The sequence below is a fragment of the Choloepus didactylus genome, chromosome 7 (genome assembly GCF_015220235.1).
Source record: "Choloepus didactylus isolate mChoDid1 chromosome 7, mChoDid1.pri, whole genome shotgun sequence".
NCBI lineage: Eukaryota > Metazoa > Chordata > Mammalia > Pilosa > Megalonychidae > Choloepus > Choloepus didactylus.
Genome location: NC_051313.1, coordinates 79549509 through 79572103, shown reverse-complemented (window position 1 = coordinate 79572103; position 22595 = coordinate 79549509). Strand labels below are relative to the sequence as shown.

The window sequence follows — 22595 nt, the reverse complement described above, 5'->3', positions numbered from 1 at the left end:
ATTTGTATCTCTTCATTGGAGAAATGCCTATTGAAGTCTTTTGCCCATTTATTATTGAATTGTTGTGTCTTCTGGTTGTTCAGTTGTAGGGTTTCTTTATATATTCTGGGTATTAAGCCCTTATTGGATATGTGGTTTCCAAACATTTTCTTCCATTATGTAGGTTGTCTTTTTGCTTTCATGATGAAGTCTTTGATGCAAAAGTTTTAAATTTTGATGGTGTCCCACTCCATTTTTTCTTTTGTTGCTTGGGTTTTGTTGTAAAGTCTTAAGAAGCCATTGCCTAGCACAAGGTTCTAGAGATGGTTCCCTATGTTTTCTTCTTTGAGTTTTATAGTTTTGGTTCTTATATTTAGGTCCTTGATCCATTTTGAGTTGATTTTTGTATATGATGTGATGTAGGGGTCTACCTTCATTCTTTTGCATATGGATATCTAGTTTTTTGTTATTGTTGTTGAAGTGACTCTTCTTTCGTCATTGAGTGGGCTTGGTACCCTTGTCAAAAACCAGTTGGATGGAGGAACCTAAGATGGCGACTAGGTGAGACAGAGAAAAAAACACCTCTGTGGAAAACACTAGATAAAAAACCAGAAAGGACCCAGAACACTACTTCCAGAGTAGCACCAGCCAGACAAGTTCTGCTAAAGCCACAGGGATCGTGTGTTTGGTGAAACCAGGAGTCTGATTCTGAAATGAGTGAGTGAGTAGGCTGAATCCCTCGGCCACGCTGCGGTGTGGGGAAATGGTGGGTTGGTGTTTTTTTTTTTAAAAAAAGAAGAAGCCCGGGAACAGCTGCAGATAAGACGGGAGCGGTCTGGACTAACGCCTCGGTGTCTGGGGTGGAGGATACCTCTTCCCACACCCACTGCTGATTGTCTCGGGTCCAGGAAAGCAAAGGGGAGATGCACGACTTGCAGCCGTCTCCTGCCTGGGGCCGAACACACAGCACAGAGCCGATCCAAGAAACCCAGTCTGGCAGCCGTCTCCCCAGCGGGCGGGGCTACTCCTGCCTGGCCGAACACACAGCACAGAGCCGAGCCAAGAAACCCAGCCTTGCAGCCATCTCCCCAGTGGGCGGGGCTACTCCTGCCCAGCCGAACACACAGCACAGAGCCAAGCCAAGAAACCCAGCCTCACAGCTATCTCCCCAGCGGGCGGGGCTACTCCTGCCCCGGGCCGAACACAAGCACAGAGCTGAGCCAAGAAACCCAGCCTGACAGGGAGTCTTTCCCGCAGCACCACTCACATGACACAATATCGGCCATGGACAGTGGCCTTGAATACACCCACGGCTGATCGTCCCGGAGCTGGGAGAGCGGAGCTGTGCGGAAAGGGGGAAGTTAACGCATCCCATTCAACCATCTTTGAAGCGGGCTGGGAGCGCCCCTACACAGAGCGGCGGCCCAGGGTTTCCCTGGAGGCCGGCGCTCACTTGTAACGTGGCATGGCTCTCCCCTCCTCAGCAGAGGTCCTGGAAAAGCACAGCAGGGAGGGGGAACCACTTGGAAATCCCAGGGACCCTACACCAATACCAAGGACTTTTGTGTCAGTGGCAGAGAACAGCCTTAAATCTCCGGGAACACCTGGGAGGTTTGATTGTTAAACCTGCCCTTCCTCCCTAACCGCTCAGGCACACACCCCTCATTGAGGGCAGATAGCACCGACAACACACCCAAATTAAGTGCACCAATTGGACCCCACAAGAATCAGATCCCCACATACCACAAAGTTGGGGAGAACTGACTTGAGGGGAATAAGTGACTCACGGACGCCATCTGCTGGTTAGTTAGAGAAAGTGTGTGTCACCAAGCTGCAATTCTAACAAATTAAAGATCAAGTAAAGCAAACGGCAAGAGGCCAAAAACAATAGAAAATCTTAAAGCATATGATAAAACCAGACGACATGGAGAACGCGAACCCAAACACTCAAATCACACACAGTTCCTGGCAGAATTAATCAAAAACTACAGACAGGCAATGAGAGCATGGCACGGGATATAAAAGACTTGAAGAAGAGCATGGTGCAGAATATAAAAGACATAAAGAAGACCTTAGAAGAGCATAAAGAAGATATTGCAAGAGTAAATAAAAAAATAGAAGATCTTATGGAAATTAAAGAAACTGTAGGCCAAATTAAAAAGACTCTGGATACTCATAATACAAGATTAGAGGAAGGTGAACAACAACTCAGCCTCCTTGAGGAGCACAGAACAGAAAATGAAAGAACAAAAGAAAGAATGGGGAAAAAATTGAAAAAATAGAAATGGACATCAGGGATATGACAGATAAAATAAAACATCCAAATTTAAGACTCATTGGTGTCCCAGAAGGGGAAGAGAAGGGTAAAGGTCTAGAAAGAGTATTCAAAGAAATTGTTGGGGAAAACTTCCCAAACCTTGTACACAATATAAATACACAAAGCATAAATGCCCAGTGAACTCCAAATAGAATAAATTCAAACAAACCCACTCCAAGACATACTATGATCAGACTGTCAAATACTGAAGAGAAGGAGCAAGTTCTGAAAGCAGCAAGAGAAAAGCAATTCACCACATACAAAGGAAACAACATAAGACTAAGTAATGACTACTTAGCGGCCACCATGGAGGCGAGAAGGCAGTGGCATGACATATTTAAAATTCTGAAAGAGGAAAATTTCCAACCAAGAATACTTTATCCAGCAAAACTCTCCTTCACATTTGAGGGAGAGCTTAAATTTTTCACAGACAAACAAATGCTGAGAGAGTTTTCTAATAAAAGGCCTGCCCTACTTCAGATGCTAAAGGAAGCCCTACTGACAGAGAAACAAAGAAATGAGAGAGAGATATGGAATATTACATCCCAGGTCACTGGGACACACGTTCTTCACTAGTGATCACGGATCTTTCTCCAGAATGGACTGTATGCGGGGACATAAAAACAAGCCTCAATAAAATAAAAAATAAAAAAATGAATTTGTTCAAAGCACATTCTCTGCCGACAATGGAATACAAATAGAAGTCAATAACCATCAGAGACTTAGAGAATTCACAAACACCTGAAGGATAAAAATGAGGGGGAGATGAAAACATTCCTGGATAATCAAAAGCTGAAGGACTTCATCACCAGTAGATCAGTTCTAAGCAGGCTGAAAGAAAGGGACACTAAACAATGGACTGAAACCATTTGAAGAAATAAAGATTTCCAGTAAAGATCACATGGTAAATATAAAGACCAATACTACTGTATTGTTGATTTATAACTCCACTATTTACTTCCTACAGGATCTAAAATACATAATCTGTAATGATAAATTGGTGGTTTTGGACTCAATGTAAAATATGTAATTCTTGACAAGAACTACATAAAGGTGGGGGAATGGAGGAGTATAGGAACACAGTTTACGTGTCCTATTGAAGTTAAGTTGGTATCAAAGAAAAACAAGATTGTTATAGATTTAAGATGTTGAATTTAAGCCCCATGGTAAACACAAAGAAAGTATCAGAGAATATGACCAAAGAGATGAAAAGTAGAGTAGGGGTTCCAAGAAGTGGGGGAAGGGGCAATGGGGAGTTAAGAAATGAGAGTAGGGTTTTTGTTTGGGGTGAAGGGAAACTTCTAGAAATGGATGGTAGAAAGGTGATAGAATTGCAACATGCTAAATGTGATTAATCCCACTAATGGAATGCTATGGAGAGGTGGAATAGGAAGATTTAGGCTATATATATCTTTCCACAATTGAAAAAAAAATAAGACAGTCTAAATAGATGACAATTAAATGCCAAGGATGATCCTTGATGGGATCTGAGGTTGGAGGAGAGGAGGCTCAAAGGGACACAGATGGGACAGAAGAAAAAAAAAAAAAAGGAAATATAGAATGTAAGCTTTATATCAGTGTTGAATTTCTTGAACTTCTTAGCTGCGTTTAATGAGATTGCATAAAATAATCTTCTTGTCCATGGGAAAGGTATATGTGAATTATATTGTTTGTTCAAAGATATGTGCAGTTTGATCTCATATGTTCAGAGAACAGAGCAATAGATGATGGGTGTTAGGGAGGGAGGGAGGGAGGGAGAGGGAGGGAAAGAAAGAGACAGTGGTGTGACAGGATCTTAAAGGTGATGGATCGGGGTATCGGGGGAGGGGGTTCGGGGTATGATGGAGTTCTGTGTATGGGGTTTGTACTGTTTTTACAACTGTTCCTGTAAGATTGAACTTATTTCAAAATAAAATTTATTATTAAAAAAAAAAACAAAACAGTTGGCCAGAGATGTGAGGGTCTATTTCTGAACTCTCAGCTAGATTTCGCTGGTCTGTATGTCTATCCTTGTGCCAGTACCATGTTGTTTTGATTATTGTAGCTTTGTAATAAGTTTTAAAGATGGGAAGTGTGAGTCCTCCAACTTTTTTCTTCTTTTTCAAGATGGTTTTGGCTATTTGGGGCCCCTTACTCATCCATATAAATTTGCCGATTGGCTTTTCCATTTATGCAAAGAAGGCTGTTTGGAATTTTGATTAAGATTGTGTTGAATCAGTAAATTGCTTTGGGTAGAATTGGCATCTTAATATTTGGGCTTCTAATCCAAGATCTATTTATTTATGTCCTCTTTGATTTCTTTTAGTAATGTTTTCTCTGTTCAAGTCCTTTACATGCTTCTTTAAGTTTGCTCCTAGATATTTGATTCTTTCAGTTACTATTGTAATTGAAATTTTTTTCTTGATTTCCTCTTCACATTGTTCATTCTAAGTGTGTAGAAAAACCACTGGTTTTGGGTGTTGATCTTAAACCCTACCACTTTGCTCAATTCGTTCATTAGTTCTAGTAGCATTCTTGTGAATTTTTCAGGATTTTTAAAGTATAAGGTCATGCCCTCTGCAAATAAGGAACATCTAACTTCTTCCTTTCCAATCTGGATGTCTTTTATTTCTTTTCCTTGCTCATTGCTCTGGCAAGAGCCTCCACTACAATGTTGAATGATAGTAATGACAGTGGTCATCCTTGTCTTATTCCTGATCTTAGAGGGAAAGCTGTCAGTCTTTTCAACATTGAGTATGATGTTAGCTATGGATTTTTCATATATGCCCTATATTATGTTGAGGAAGTTTCCCCCTATTCCTAGTTTTCTAAGTGTTTTTGTGGAGAAAGAATGCTGGATTTTGTCAAATACCCTTATTGTGTCAACTGGGATGATCTTGTAGTTTTCTCCCCTTCATTCTATTAATGTGGTATATTACATTAATTGATTTTATTGTGTTGAACCACCCTTGCATACCTGGGATAAATCCCGCTTGATCATGGTGTGTAATTCTTTCAATGTGATCTTGGATTTAGCTTGCTTTATTTTGTTGAGGATTGTTACATCTGTATTCATAATGAATATTGGTCTATAATTTTCTTTACTTGTGGAATCTTTATTTAGCATTAATGTTAGGGTGATGCTGGCCTCATAGAATGAGTTAGGAGGTGCTTCCTACTCTTCAGTTTTTTTTGGAAGAGTTTGAGCAGGATTGGTGTTGATTCTTCTTGGAATGTTTGGTAAAATTCACCTGTGAATCCATCTGTTCCTGAGCTGTTCTTTTTTTGGGAGGTTTTTCAATGACTAATTCAGCCTCTTTATTTGTTATTGGTCTGTTGAGACCTTCTCTTTCTTCTTGAGTCAGTGTAGGTACTTTGTGTGTTTCTAGGAATTTGTCCATTTCATGTAGGTTTTCGATTTGTTGGAATTCAGTTGTTCATAGTATTCTTTATAATACTTTTTATTTCTGTTGGGTTGGAAGTTATATCCCTCTTTTTATTTCTGATTGTAGCTATTTGTGTCCACTTTCTTTTTATTTTTGTCAGTCTAGCTAGAAGTTTGTCAATTTTGTTGATCTTTTCAAAGAACCAACTTTGGTTTTGTTGATTCTCTTTATTGTTTTATTCTCCATTTCACTTATTACTGCTGTAATCTTGCTATTTCCTTCTTTCTCCCCACCCTTGGGTGTATAGTGTCCTCTTCTTTTACTAGTTCTTCCAGTTTTGAGGTTAAGTCTCTGTTTTGAAGTGTTTCTTCTTTTTTAATGTAAGAATTTAGAGCTATAAATTTCCCTTTCAGTACTACTGCCTTTTCAGTCTCCCATAAGTTTTGGTATGCTGTGTTTTCTTTTTCATTTCCTCTTGGTATTTCCAAATTTCCCTTGTGATTTCTTCTTTGACCCATAGGTTATTTAAGGGTGTGTTGTTTACTTTCCACATATTTGAGAATTTTCCAGTTCTCCCTTTGTTATTGACTTCTGGCTTCATTCTATTGTGGTCAGAGATGATACAATGTATGATTTCAGTACTTTAAAATTTATTGCAGCTTGTTTTGTGACCTAACATATGGCCTATCCTGGAGAATGATCCATGTGCAATAGAGAAAAATGTGTATTTTGCTGTTGCTGGATGAAGTGTTCTGTATATGTCTGTTATATCTAGTTTGTTTATGGTATCATTCAAGTATACTATTTCTTTATTGATCATTTGTCTTGATGTCCTACCTATCCATTATTGAAAGTGGTGTACTGGAGTCTTCTATTAATGTAGAACTGTTTATTTCTCCCTTTAAACCTGAAAATATTTGCTTCCTTTATTAGGACATATATTTTTGTAATTGTTATGTCTTCTTTTGAATTAGTTTGATATGGTGACTTTCTTTGTCCCTTGTAACAGTTTTTGACCTAAAAACTATTCTATTTGATACTAGTATGGCTACCCCAACTCTCTTTTTTTGCAATTTTGTTGAGATATATTCACACACCATATAATCCATCCAAAGTATATAATCTTTGGCTCACAGTATCATCATATAGTTGTGCATTCATCACCACAATCAATTTTAGAATATTTTCATTATTCCAAAAAAATAAAAAATAAAAAAGAACACCCAAAACATCCCTTACCTCTTATCCTCCCTATTACTTTTTTTTCTTTATTTTATTACTCATCCACCCATACGCTGGATAAAGGGAGTGTCAGTCACAAGGTTTTCATGATCACATGGTCACATGATAAAAGCTAAACAGTTATACAATCATCATCAAGGATCAAGGCTACTGGATTACAGTTAACAGTTTCAGGTGTTTCCTTCTAGCTATTCTAATACACTAGAAACTGAAAAGGACCATCTATATAATGCATAAGAATAACCTCCACAATGACCTCTTGACTCTACTTGAAATTCTTAGCCTCTGAAACTTTATTTTGTTTCATTTATTTTCCACTTTTGGTCAAGAAGGCATTGTCAGTCCCACAATGTCAGGGCCAGACTCATCCCTGGGAATCATGTCCCATGTTGCCAGGGAGACTTACACCCCTGAGAGTCATGTCCCACATAGCGGGGAGGGTAGTGAGTTTATTTGCAGAGTTGGCTTAGAGAGAAAGGCCACATCTGAGCAACAAAAGAGGTTCTCTGGGGTGACTCTAGGCATAATTATAAATAGTCTTAGCTTCTCCTTTGCAGACATAAGTTTCGTAAAGGCAAGCCCCTAGATCAAGTGCTTGACTTATTAAATTGGGAGTCCCTAGTGCTTGTGAGAATATCCGGAATTCCTCAAGTGGCGAAGTTTAATATTTCCACATTTTCTTCCAGTCCCTCAAGGGGACTTTGCAAATACTTTTTTATTTTCTGCCCAAATACTCTGAGATGTATCGGGGTACTACATTACCATGTACTGAATAACGAGATCTCATTCCCTATTCTATGTTCCATATAATTATGCTGTTTAAATAAACTGACCATACATGTTAAATTAGTTAGTGTGCTGCAGAGAATATAAATTTTATACCACATAAACCCCTCTTAAATACTATTTAAGAGTTAATACTCAGGAATAGATGTGACTGCTCTAAGAGCTTACAATCTAGGAACCATTACAATAAGCCTTATTGAACATTCTGTACTCCTAAATCATTGATTGCCCAATCTCTGTCCGTGTTCTATCCCCTGATAACCTAATCTCTTGAACTCAGTTCTCAGCATTTGCTCCTTGTAGTAGTTTGTATTGGTGAGACAATATTTGCCCTTTCATTTCTGGCTTATATCACTCAACATAATGTTCTCAGTGTTCATTCACCTAGTTGCATGCCTCACAACTTCATTCCTTCTTGCAGCCACTCAATATTATGTTGTATGTATACACCACAGTTTGCCTTGCATTCATCAGTTAATGTACCCTTAGACCACCTCCATCATTTGCAAATTGTGAGTAATGCCACTGTAAACACCAGTGTGCTAATGTCTATTCATGTCCCGCTTTCAGTTCTTCCAAGTATATACCTAATAACGGGGTTGCAGGAACATATGGCAACTCTATACTTTAGCCTCCTGTGGAACCACCACACTGCCTTTCATAAGGGGCTACACCATTCTACTGTCCACATCTTCTCCAGCACTTGTAGCTTTCTGTTTATTTTTAAACAGTTTTTTTTACACACCATTCAATCCATCCTAAATGAACTATGAATGGCTCCTTCTATAATCACATAGTTACACATTTACCACCACAATCCATATGAGATCGTTTCCATTTCTTCTGCAAAGAAAGAAGAGGAAAAAAATAAAGAATAAAAAAATTAAAAGAGAAACAACAACAACAACAGTAAGAATCCCATACCCCATATCCCCCTCTTATTGACATTTAGCTTTGGTATATTGCCTTGCTTACAATTAAAAGAATACTACAATGTTACTGTTAACTGTAGACCCTAGTTTGCATTGATTGCATTTTTTCCGTATACCATCCCATTTTCACCTCCTTGCAATAGTGGCATTCACTTGTTCTCCCTCATATAAAAACTTTCTTATATTTGTACATTTAATCACCATCATTGTCCACTCTAGTTTTCGCTAAGTTATGAAGTTTTATCCCATTTCTTCTGATGTCATACACGCTCCTTGCCTTTCTCTTTCAACCATACTCACACTCAGCTTTGTTCATTGTACTTACAGTGTTGTGCTACCATCACCTACTATTGTGCTATCCATTCTGATCTTTACAGTCAATCCTGTTGAAACTTCTGTATTCCTTCATCATCTAAAGCTGAATCTCTACCCTCTTTCTTTATCTCCTGATAACCTGTGTTGTCAACTTTAACTCTCAGGGTTTGCTCTTTATAGTTAGTTCATATTAGTGAGACCGTACAGAATTTGTCCTTTTGTTTCTTGCTAATTTTGCTCAGCATAATGTCCTCAAGGTTCATCCACATGGTTGCATGTGTCATGACTTTATTTCATCTTCAGCTGTGTAAAATTCCATCATATGTATATACCACAGTTTGTTTATCCACTCATCTGTTGATGGACATTTGGTCTGTTTCCGTCTCTTGGCAATCATGAATAATGCCACTATGAACATCGGTGTACAAATGTCCATTTGTTTCCCTCCCTACAGTTCCTCCAAGTGTATACCTAGTAATGGGACTGCTGGATCATACTTCAATTCTATACTTAGCTTCCTGAGGAACTGCTAATCTGCCTTCCAGAGCAGTTGCACCATTCTACATTCCCACCAACAGTGAATAAATGTACCTCTTTATCCATGTCCTCTCCAGCACTTGTAGTTTCTGTGTTTTTTGATAATGCGTATTCTAGTTGGTGTGAGATATCTCATTGTGGTTTTGGTTTGCGTTTCCCTAATAGTTAGAGAATATGAGCATCTTTTCATATGTTCTTAAGCCATTTCTGTGCCTCTAGAGAAAAGTGTCTATCCATGTCTTTTGCTCATTTTTAAATTGGGTTGCCTGTCTTTTTGTTGTTGAGTTGCAGGATCTCTATATATTCTGTATATTAAACCCTTGTCTGCTATGTGGTTTCCAAATATTGTCTCCCATTGTATAGGCTGCCTTTTTACTTTCCTGACAAAGTCCTTTGATGCACAAAAATATTCAGTTTTGGGGATATCCCATTTATCAATTTCTTACATTGCTTGCACTTTGGATGTAAGGTCTAGGAAACCACCTCCTATCACGAGATCTTTAAGATATTTCCCTACATTTTCTTCTAAAAGTTTTATGGTTTTAGCTCTAATGTTTAGACCTTTGATCCATTTGAGTTAATTTTTGTATAAGGTGTGAGATAGAGGCCCTTTTCCATTCTTTTGGATATACATATCTAGTTCTCCAAGCACCATTTCTTGAAGAGGCTGCTCTGTCCCAGTTGAGTTGACTTGACTGCCTTATCAAAGATCAATTGTCCATAGATGAGAGGGTCTATTTTTGAACTCAATTTGAACTGAAGTTGATTCCACTTGTCAGTACATCTATCTTTATGCCAGTACCATGCTGTTTTGAACACTCTAGCTTTGTAATATGCTTTAAAGTCTGGTAGTGTTGAGGCCACCAACTTCATTTTTCTTTCCCAAGATATTTTTAGCTATTCAGTGTACCCTGCCCTTCCAAATAAATTTGATTATTGATTTTTCTATTTCTGCAAAGTAAGTTATTGGGATTTTAATTGGCATTGCATTGAATCTACACATTAATTTGGATAGAACTGACAACTGTATTTAGTCTTCCAAACCATGAGCACAGTATGTCCTTCCATTTATTTAGGTCTTCCTTGATTTCTTTTTAGCAAATTTTTGTAGTTTTCTGTGTAAAAGTCTTTCATCTCCTGTATAAATTTATTCCTAAATATTTGATTCTTTTGGTTGCTATTGTAAAGGAAATTTTTTCTTGATATCCTCAGATTGCTCCTTACTAGTGTATAGAAACATTACTGATTTTTGCATGTTGATCTTGTATTCTGCTACTTTGCTGTACTCATTTATTAGCTCTAGTAGCTTTAATCATATAGGATCATGTCATCTGCAAACAGTGAAAGTTTTACTTCTTCCTTATTTGGATGCCTTTTATTTCTTTTCCTTGCCTAATTACTCTAGTTAGAAATTCCAGTGTAATGCTGAATAACAGTGGTGACTGTGGACATCCTTGTCTTGTTCCTGATCTTAGGGGGAAAGCTTTTAGTCTTTTCCCATTGAGTATGATGTTAGCTGTGGGTTTTTTGTATATTCCCTTAGTCATGTTGAGGAAATTTCCTTCTATTCCTATCCCTTGAAGTGTTTCCATCAAGAAAGGATGCCTAATTTTGTCACATGCCTTTTCTGCATCAATTGAGATGATCATGTGGTTTTTCCCCTTTGATTTATTGATGTGGTTTATTATTATTTGATTTTTTTTTGTGTTGAACCACTGTTGCGTATCTATAATAGAACCCACTTGGTCATGGTATATACTTCTTTTAATGTGCTGCTGGATTTGATTTGTAAGTCTTTTGTTGAGGATTTTTGCATTTATATTCATTAAAGAGATTGGTCTGTAATTTTCTTTTCTTGTATTTTTGTCTGGCTTTGGTATTAGGGTGATGTTGACTTCATAGAATGAGTTAGGTAGCTGTCCTGCCTCTTCAGTTTTTTTTTTTTTTTGAAGTGTTTGAGTAGGATTGGTACTAATTCTATCTTGAATGTTTGGTAGAATTCACATGTGAAGCCATTTGGTCCTGGACTTTTCTCTCTTGGGAGGTTTTTTCAACTGATTCAATCATTCAAGTTCATTGATTCATCTTCTACTCCAACCTGCTGTTAAAACCCTGTAGGGAATTTTTCATTTCAGTTATTGTGGTCTTCAATTCTGGTAATTCTATTTGGTTCCTTTTAAAAATATCTGTCTCTTTACTGAGATTGTCATATTGTTCTTTAATTATTGTCCTGATATCCTTTAGTTTTTTTTCCATGTTTTCCTTTTTCTCTTTCAGCCTGAAGTGTTTGTCTGGTATGTTCAAATCTGGTGCTCTTCATTGATGGATTTCTGAAGTTTTACCTTATTCCTTGGGATGAGTCATCATATCATGTTTCTCTGTTTGTCTTGTAATGTTTTGTTGCATATTGTACATTTTAATAATTTAATGTGTTAATTCTGGGATTTGGTCCCTGAGCTGTCTGTTCCTTAAGCTTCTATTCAGTGAATGCTAGGATAGAGATTACCTTGAGTGGCAGGAGGTTACAAAAAGCAACAAACCAATGCAAAGAGCACCTTTCACAGTCTTTGCAATTTGGCTCTGCTTTGGTTGGTGCTCTCCTGCAAAGTTTAGCCCTTCCCTCCTGTCAAGAAACTCAGTTTCTTTGCCAAAGTGAGGTGCAGGGTCCTCTCCATCTTCTCTGAGCCTGTGTCTTGTTTTGGGTTGTGCTCATTCGTGGCCTTAGGAATTCCCCCATTTTTAGGTATATGAGTATCCCTTCTACTTCCTATGAAACAGAACCCCCAAGCTTTGTTGAATGTCTTACAAGTGGAAATCCTTTGCCATAGGCCAGTTTGACTAAATTATTTCTTACTCTGCTTTAGCTGTCCACAAGCAGCTTCTGCTCACAGGGCAAGTTCTGGGAGTGTGCACCAGAGATGAGTGTCCTGGTTCAATCTTTCAGGCTGCCACCCGATAGATTGGCACTGATATATAGGCACCCTAGTGTCTGTTTAGGGGTTACTGTGATCCCTCTGCAACAGGGCCAGGGTCCCAGAAAGGGAATGATGCCAGCCTCATGCCATGCTGGGGACATGTTGGGGGAGGGGTCAGCAAGGATGCCAGTATGTTTTCTTGATTTGCACTTTCCCAGTTACTGACACAGTTAAAATGATTGCTGTAGTTTTGAGGAAGTTGGCCTTGCTAGTTTTTGCTAGTTCAGAGGTTCTGTAGGGTTGTGACACCCTGGCATGTCTTATGCTGCCATCTAGGTTGACTATAAATTCCACTTTCTATTTGATGTTCTCGTACCTCAGTATTTAGTGTTCTGTAACAGGAGTCAGCAAACCTTTTCTATTAAGGGTTAGGTAGTAAGTATGTCAAGCTTTCTTGGTGACAGAGAGTGTCTGTGGCATATTCTTCCCCTCCTTCCTCTCCCCTCCTCTCCCTTCCTTCCTCCCATATTCCTTCCCTCTTCCCTCCCTCTCTTTCTACTCCCTTCCCCCTTTCTTCCTTCCTTCCTTCCTTACTTCTTTCCTTCCTTCCTTCTTTCCTTCTTTCCTTCCTTCCTTCCTTCCTTCTTTCCTTCCTTCCTTCCTTCCTTCCTTCCTTCCTTCCTTCCTTCCTTCTTCTCTTTGAAAATACTTTTAGTTAGTGGGGAGGGTGCCACACAAAAACAGGCTTTGGTCTTGTTTGTCCCAAAGGCCAGATTTTGGCCAGGTAGATTTGGTCAGCAGGCTGAAGTTTGCTGATTCCTATTCTATAGGAGAGAAAATATAGGTTCCCCACTCCCACCCCTAAAAGTACTATGGTTTGGTTCTGAACTATATGTATTTCATCCATGGTTTTGGATCTGAAAGAAGTGTGTAATTTGATCTTTGATAAATACCTAGTACAGTAAAGATGAGTAATCTGGACAATTTATTTAACTATCAGTGTCAAATTCTCAATCTAGAAAATATCAAATGGGGGGCTTGATTAGATGATTTCTAAGTTCTTTTCAAAGTCTGATACTTTGTGAGTCCAGCTGCAATTTCATGGCCCCGCTCCGTATGTAACCCAGGCTGCCTGCTAGGCTGAGGTGGTCATTTACCTGGTCTCTTGGCTGTGTTTCTTCCCTTTGTTCCTTTTCAATGATTCTCTCTAAAAGGAAAAAAAATATTGTTTTTGTTAGCTTTTTTTTTTTCTTGCACAATGTTATTTGGAGGACTTCATAAAATGTATTTCACGTAATTTTTTCCCCCCTTTTACCAAGGTTGTCAGCTTTTGTTTTGCGATGTTTCCTTGAAGCTGATCCTTATATAGATATTGATGAGAATGTATTACACAGAACATATACTTGGCTCAAAGGACGTCAAAAATCCAATGGTGAATTTTGGGAGCCAGGAAGGGTGATCCATAGTGAGCTTCAAGGGGGCAATAGAAGCCCAGTAACACTGACTGCCTATATTGTGACTTCTCTCCTTGGATATAAAAAATATCAGGTATTTAATCTATAATTTAATAAATGATGAATGGAAAGTTAAAGGAAGATAGGCCTTAATGGGTCAAATATGTGACTGTAAAATAAGCATTTTGCAATTTTACCTGACATTCAAATCCGAATTTGGGCACCCTTTTGCTTTGCATTTGTAGTCACATTCCAAAGACAGAGAATAAAAATATTAACCTACACTTTCAGAGTAACTAAGGGAATACTGAAAATGTTTTCTAATATAAATGTCATTGTACTTGGTATTGGTAAGGAAAGTCAATGTATATTTTATCAGTGGAAAGGTTGATTTTTTGGGGGCAATAAAATCTTTTAGAATTTGGGAATGTTTTCTTACAAGTCTAGCTTGTTAGATTTTTTTTTAATTTCTAAAATATCGTAGAACAATTGCAATGTCTGATAATTTAATGCAAAGTACATCCACACTCTGAAAAGCACTTTCTAATGAGCATGGATGCCTGGATAAGAATGTATGTGTGCGTGTAAAGTTATGCTGGTAAGCTTAATTCTCCAGAGCTGTCTTAGTGATTGATGCCTTCACTGCTTACTGCTGTCTGCATTTCACATGATCCAAAACAGTTGTTCTCTTTAATAAGCTGCTACTGTTTTCTTAGCCTAGTACTAGGCATGTAGAAGATAAACTTGTTCCCCAAGTTTATAGCCTCAACACCCAAGATCAAATATGAGAAATATCTTTCTCAAACTATATTTTCTGCTGTCTTCTGAGTTCATGATACCCAGTTAGAGAAATACTGGTAAGAGCTCCACTTCTTATTTCCTCTAAGGAATGGGGCCTATTTACTATTAAAAACTGATAAACTGTTATTTTCAAAATGCATGGCAAATCTTTAAATATCAGTGATCATTCTTCTGGTTTGCTAAAACTGCCATTATGCAAAATGCCAGAAATGGATTGGCTTTTATAAAGAGGATTTGTTAAGTTATAGGTTTACCGTTCCACGGCCATAAAAGTATCCAAACTAAGGCACCAACAAGAGGATACCTTCACTGAAGAAAGGCCAGTGGCATCTGGAGCACCTCTGTCAGATGGGAAGGCATGTGGCTGGCATCTGCTGGTCCTTTGCTCCCAGGTTGCATTTCAAAATGGCTTTCTTCAAAATGTCTCTGGGCTTCTGTCTCTGTTAGCTTCTCTCACGTTGCTGCTTGGTTCTCCTGGGGTGTTTCTCTCTAAGCATCTGGGGGCCTCTCTTAGCTTCTCCAGGGCAAACTCTGGGCTTCATTTCTTAGCTTAGCATCTCCAAACATCTGTCTGCATCGCCCATGTCTCCAAGCATCTGGGTCTGTGTCGGCTCTTAGCTTCTCCCAAGGGCAAACTGTGGATTACATATGTTAACTTCTCTCCAACATGTCTCCTTCAGCTTCTCTTAAAGGACTCCAGTGATCTAATTAAGGACCCACCCTGACTGGGCAGGGGTCACATCTCTGTGGAAATGATCTAATCAAAAGGTCTTACCCACAGTTGGGTGGGTCACATCTCCATGGAAACAACCTAATCAAAGAGTCCCACCCTAATCAAAAGACTAATAAGTCTGCCCCCACACGATTGCATTAAAGAACATGGCTTTTCTGAGAAACAAAATATATCCAAACCAGCACAATTGTTGATTCCTATTGCTTAGGAAAGTCTGGGTGCTTAACAGATAACTGAAATTATTTTTTGAATGATTGTTTCAAAGTACTTTTTGTTTAAATATGTGGTAATAGATTATTTCAAATAGTAAAATATATATATTTTTTCTTCCAAGCCTAATATTGATGTGCAAGAGTCTATCAACTTTTTGGAGTCAGAATTCAATAGAGGAATTTCAGATAATTATACTCTAGCTCTTATAACTTATGCGCTGTCATCGGTGGGGAGTTCTAAAGCGCAGGAAGCTTTGAATATGCTGACCTGGAGATCAGAACAAGAAGGTAATGTGTGGAGTGATGGGACCCATTTGAGGATGTTAGATTGTGTTATGCATTGTGAAAGATATAAATTAGTGAGAAAATTTTGTAAGGCAGGAATGAAATTGATTAAATTTGCATCCTCTGAATGAGATGGAAAATGAAATGTGGAATGGATCATGATGGGCCTGGCATAGCCACCTACTTCTGTTCCCCCCAAATGTTTTCTAGATATTTCATGGCTTGGGTGTATCTTTCTATTAGACATGTTCTGCTTTTGTCAGTTACGTCCTTAGTTCCCTGGTAGCATTTCTGGTTTGAAGACCTTGCGTGGTAGTTTAGGCCTTGGGTTTTAGAGAGATTTGGTTTCAATCTCTGACTTTGCCGCTTACCTCGATGGGTTTCAGTTTCCTCTACTGTAAGGCTTTAATAGCACTTATTTTAGGGTTGCTGCAAGGATTAAATGAAATAATGTACAGTGCTGCCACATAGCAAGTGCTCAAAAATATGAACTAAAATGCTAATTAATAGAAATCCAAATACCAAAAAATGTTTATTAGTAAATGGGTTGTGTATGTGATTTTGTTTGTGCTTTTCTTTCTTTTCTTTTTTTTTTTTGAGGGAGGACTGAGTTGGGGCTACACAGGACAAAAAGTACAGCTGTCGCTACTGCCCAGATGGGTTCTTTGAAGGCAGGAATCTGTGTGTGTGTGTGTGTGTGTGTGTGTGTACAGAAATAATTTTAGGCTATGCTCACTGATTGAACATTCTCTTAATTTAGGAAGACGTAACTGTAGAAAGTGCTTAGGGGCTGCATAAAGTATTATATTATTATTAGCAGTAACTTAGGTGGAATCCTCATCACCTGTTCCAGTGCTAGGGGCTAGAAGATTATTGCATACAGGCTGAAGTAGTCCTTGACATTTCTTCTTCTCTGCTTGTCCAAGTGGTAGTTATTTTACATTCCATTTAAGTGTAATCATCATTTGGATAGTAATACTTGACAGAGGGGAAGTGGGGATCAGGCAGGATGGTCTTCCAGGGTCTAGAGCAGTCATATCTGTAGGAAAGTGGTTGGGTTGGCCATGTCCTTCATCTAACTTTTCCTTGGGAGCTTGGATCTTGAACATATAACACCAAATTTCAGATAGTGGAAAAGGGAGAGGTTTCCAGAACATTTGCGCTGGTTAATGACAAATCCCGGAACAAATTTCTTTCCAAAATACTCTGTCCAGTGCTCAAATCTTTTTAAGATGGCCTGGTTGGATAAGTTATGTATGTTATTTTCAGGAATATGGTATGATTTTTCTTACTTTTATTTATAGCTGTTTAGTTTTGAGCCAAACTTACGGAATTTCTCTCGGGAGAAGTATTTTTATCCAAACATCCTCAAATATAGGAAAGGGATGAAAATTTATAATTCGAAATAGTTTAAAAAGTGACAAATATGTACATGTTTATATATGTGAATACAAACACATGTATTTGCCTGGAATGAATATATGTGTGTGTGTGTTTGTGTGTGTGTGTCTGTGTGTATATATGCTAATCAAGTAGAACTTGGCCCAGTGTAGGAATATTTAGTGGTATAAAATGTGATTTTTCTATAATTGATCAGAATGCTATTTCTTTTCACTTGCAGGAGGTATGCAATTCTGGGTTTCATCAGTGTCCAAACTTTCTGAATCTTGGCAGCCGAGCTCACTGGATATTGAAGTTGCAGCCTATGCACTCCTCTCCCACTTCCTGCAGTTTCGGGTTTCTGAGGGAATCCCTATCATGAGGTGGCTAAGCAGGCAAAGAAATAGCTTGGGAGGTTTTGCATCTACCCAGGTGAGAAATGATAGTTTTCTTCTTTTAATCCCGTGTGTGTGTGTGTGCGTATATATGTATATATATAAATGACTTTTTTTTATTGGAAGTATATGTTGCTGCTTCTTACGTCTACATAAAATTACTTGGCAGTTTGAAAGTTTAGTAACTTAAGTCAAAGGTTTGTTACTAATTTAAATTTTTTCTAATCATTGCTTTGAACTTCATATGTGATATTTTTAAGGAATTGATTAATTCACCAGTTTTTCATCCATGTGGTAACTGATACAAGTAAATGCTTAGTTCAATTCAGCAAACATTTCCTGAGCCTCTCCTGTTTGCTAGGGCAAGGAGATTCAAAGATGAGTGAGGGAGACTTCCACTTCCAAAGAAGATGGATGAATGTATGGTAGATTTTGTAAACATTACTAAACTTACTCTTTAGGGGCCTTGATATAAACTTTTATGTCCAAATATTTTTCTGTCCTCAACAGGACACTATTGTGGCATTGAAGGCCCTTTCTGAATTTGCAGCCCTAACAAACACAGAAAGGACAAATATCCAAGTGACAGTGGTGGGGCCTAATTCACCGAGTCCTGTAAAATTTCTAATTGACACACAGAACCGCTTTCTCCTTCAGATGGCAGAGGTAAGTAATGCAGGTTTTGGATAAGGGGTGGTTATTTAACATGCTGTGTAAATCATTATTTTTGCTGGAATTGTGCCTTATTCCCATTATATTAACTTCAACAAAGACTTTTTCCCAGGGCCCTTCAGAGAGACAGAAAGGAAAGGGTACCTTCCTTTGGTTGAATTTGCTGAGGTGGAGAAGGGTGGAGGGGATAGGAATTTTGCAAAGATTGGTGGAAAAGGAGAAAAGATGAGCATGGCCAGCTTGAAAAGGAATTGACACTCATTGAGTTCCTATTCTTTGCAGGCCTTGTGCTAGATTGCTTTGCATATGTTATTTCATTTACTTTGTAAAACAACACTGTGAAGTAGGTACTTTTATCCCCATTGTACACATGATGAAACTGAGGACCAGAGAGCTTAGACAATTTGCTCAAGATAATGTTACTGGAAATAGTAGAGCTGGGATTTGAACCCATGATTTCAAAGTCCATATTCTTTTCAGCCGTACTACACTTCCCCTTAGGACAATTGAGTAGAACCAGTTGTAAAATTTTTTACCTTAAAATGGAATGAAGGAATGTGCTAGTCCCTAACTTTATTCCCTTGATTAACCTTGTGGCAAGTTGAGGATAGTAGATGAAATTGATGACTTCAAGGCTGGAGACTGAAGAAGACAGAATGGAAAAGGAGAATAAGTAAGAAAAGTAGGCAAAGGTGATGATGTGCCATTTTGTTTCCGAGGATTAAGGTCCCAACGGAGGTTAGGGGAGGAAGATGACTTTTGTTACTTGTCTTTTATGATTCTCAACCCCTGCAGCAGAACAGAACTGTCAGTAGCACTAATGTGCCCTCCCAAAGGGATGAGGTGAGGGTGCCTGGAGTGTGTCCTTCCTTTGCCCTTACCTCATTCACCTGGTTGACCCATAGCTTTTGGCCTGTGAGGCTGTGTAAAGCTATTAGCCCTTTCCAAAGATTGTTTGTGCTTTGAATATGGGATAACACTGATCTTCTCCTGTTACTTGGTAGTATCTAGATATGGAGAATTAACCTCATTAACCTTTTGTTTACCCCTTTATTCAGCTTACTGTGGAACAGCCAATTGCAGTTAATATTTCTGCAAGTGGTTTTGGATTTGCTATTTGTCAGGTATGTAGTAATGTTCATTTTTGTCTAGCTAAATATGATTTTTATAATCTTTGATTTGTAAATTGCTAAGTATTTAACTTCGATAACTTGTATAAAATTCTTAATGATTTATTTCTATGGCTTAGGCAATATAAGTCACTCTTTTTTTTTAAAAAAAAAGTATGAGATGTTACCAGCTAGTAAATAGACATCTATTATAGGAATTGATAATCTATTTGAAAAATCTTTCTTGGTGATTAATTGCTTTTTGAAATGAGGGTTAAAATCCTCCAACATGATTCATGTGAATTGTTCGGAACTCCCATCTCTTTTTGTGTGTGAAAATATAGCTCAGAAATTGTAATACTGGTGGAGTTTCTATTATGACTTAGTAAACAAATATACATTTATTTACAACTTCTTAAGACTTATCTAAGATTATAAAGGTCAATGTGGTATTACAGGGTATTGACTTGAAGATAGGAAATATTTCCCTTTAAAGTTCCTTATATAAAGGTAAATATAGCAATTATGTTCAATGTTCTGGTACAGGAAGGAAACCCAAAGAAATCTACCTTTTATAATGCAATGGGAGCTACAATAAGAAGGAATTAGTATAAAAAATACTGCATGGAATAGTTATTATAATAACTAATACATGAAAATCACGGGGACTTTAAAGTCATCTTATTGAAAACCCCGAGTAATATTTGATGGGACCAAAAATGATTATGTGTTTGGGTAGAAAAAACAAACCAGACAAACCCTGTAAGAGTTTTAAGAAGGTATAAGAAATGACTATTATAAGGAAAAGGTACTTTTTCAAAAATTGGAGTGATTGTTCTAGTTGACAGTACAGGTGTGCTTGCTAAGTAGAGCAGATTGTCAGGTATAATTTAGAAACTTCCAAATAATGCTAAGTTTACTTTGCATGATACTCAAAACACAGTAAATGTTTTTAAAAATCAAGGAAAGATGATCACAGTTAAAAGGAAAGGTATTTAATGAAAAGTATAGAAAGAGAAGGAATGAATTATTTGTGTTGGTCTATACTAACAAAGACCACAGGAAAATTCTCATTCTAAAGCTGCGTTTTGATGCAAACTGTAAATCCAATAATAAATACACAGGATATTTAGATACAATTGAAAAGTTTTATATACTTAAATCACCAGACTGGTTGGAATTCATTCTTGATAAACCAACATAGATAAATTACTGCAACCAAATGATTTTTACTTGAGGTTTGAAGGACATAGGGGTAAATGGGCAGATTGTTCACCAGTCCTATACATCTATCAAAATGCAGAAAACAAAAGGTAGGTACTAACAGGCATTTCTCATGGTGGAGGAAAAATTGCAGAAAAAAAATTGGTCTCCCAGGAATGGATATTCAGATTTCTTTTAGTTGATATTTTTATAAGTGCTCTGGAATATGGAGGACAAAGAAAAGTCTCAGGCTTGCAGTAAATGTTAACCTCTTCTGACTAGTAAAATGCTAAGCTGTTGGGAATAATCTACAAGATCTCTTGAAATTCTCTGAGTGTGCTTTACTGTAGGCCAAATATAAACCCTAATACTTAGTTATAGGTGGGTATTAATTAGACCCAAGGAATAAATGTAGTAGTCCTAGTTTGTTACTGATGACATCACTTGCTGAAGGATAATGGTATGCCATTGGAAAGGGGATAATGAAATAACAGAAATCAGCTCTTCAATTTTATGAAATCATTCTTCAGCTATTCCAGGAATACCCTATAATTTTAATTGCTGTAGTTTAAGAAAGAGTTGAACAATGTCCAGAGTGAGACAACTGGAATGATTAAGGGGATGAAGGATTATTTGAGTCTGAGAATATAAAGATTGGAACTCTTAGGTTTGAAAGATGAAAGCTTACATGATTTTTAAAGGTATGTAAATCCACAAAGGACACTAGATTTTTAGTTTTAAAAGCCATGTTTTTTTTTTAAGTGCGAGTATAAGAAAAGGCAACTTGACATAGCAACAGTAAACTTTATGTGCCTTGGTGTCAAGAAAAGTGGAAGAGATGGGAAGAGGCTGACCTAGGAAATTTGAGTACATTCCTAGGCTTCTGATTTTATAGTTCCTTTGAGAAAGAACTATCCCCCAGAGTCCCCACAGTAATTTTCACATTGGTGGGTGAAGAATAAATGCCAAAAAAAGACTGTTGACTTGAAATCCATTATTTATTTTATCATCTTTGAAAAAAATGTTCTGCAATCAAAAGGAACCCTCAGCTGGTCTTAGAGGCCAGGTTTCTGTTCAACTAAGGTTCTTGGATGTTTTCGCTTTGATTTATCTTACTGAGAGTTTCTCAAGTTTCAGTTTGTGGAAAATGACTCCAGTTAGGCAGCAGAGCTTAGAAATTAGTGGATGCTCTCAATAAAGTTGACAATAGCTTTACTTTTCCCTCAAGGGAATATTTATGTTCATTGGAAAAACACTGTTTCATGAATATCGTTCATGGTTGTTTCTGATACTTGTTTTGGAACATTACCTAACAATTTTTCTCAATTTAAAAAATCATTGTTTATAAACTTTTACAACAATGTTTTTAATAGTGATACTTGTTTAGCCACTAAAACTATTTTTTTTCTACTTTGAAGATTATTTCCAAATATGATTGGGATTATCCCAAAATGAATCATTACCTAATATTTCAAATATATAAATAATGGCTGTTTATTGCTAATAATCTGTTGCAATTTTATTGTTATTTATTGCAGCTCAATGTTATTTATAATGTGAAGAATTCAGGGTCTTCTAGAAGACGAAGATCTCTCCAAAATGAAGAAGCCTTTGATTTAGACATTGCTGTAAAAGATAGCAAAGATGATGTCAACCACTTGAATTTGAATGTGTGCACAAGGTAGGTATTTGTTTTGTCCTTCTCGCGTCCCCTCCTTCTCTTTTTTTAAAAAAATAGATTTGAAGATTTAATTATATGTAGTTCTGTAGCTATATCAGTGTAAGGAGTTATATTTAACAAGAATTCAGTTATACGTTTCACTTCAGATTTCAAACTAGAAATACCACTAATTATTTTAAGCTATTAAAAAAAACTTGCCCAAAAGTTATTTATGAATTTTCCTGTATTTCTAACAAATTTGAATAGAAAACAAATATTAAATTAATAAAATCTCAGGTCTAA

At 37.4% G+C, this 22595-nt stretch overlaps 1 protein-coding gene across 2 annotated transcripts in view; it reads left to right on the top strand.

Moving 5' to 3' along the window:
- CD109 (CD109 molecule) overlaps positions 1 to 22595 on the top strand; it is a 243344-nt gene that overhangs the window by 206368 nt on the left and 14381 nt on the right. For both annotated transcript variants that reach the window (XM_037844054.1, XM_037844053.1), the window contains 6 exons: positions 13708 to 13936; positions 15711 to 15876; positions 17495 to 17685; positions 18159 to 18314; positions 19379 to 19444; positions 22171 to 22313. In XM_037844054.1, coding sequence (XP_037699982.1) covers positions 13708 to 13936; positions 15711 to 15876; positions 17495 to 17685; positions 18159 to 18314; positions 19379 to 19444; positions 22171 to 22313 — 951 coding nt within the window. The remainder of the gene's footprint in view (positions 1 to 13707; positions 13937 to 15710; positions 15877 to 17494; positions 17686 to 18158; positions 18315 to 19378; positions 19445 to 22170; positions 22314 to 22595) is intronic.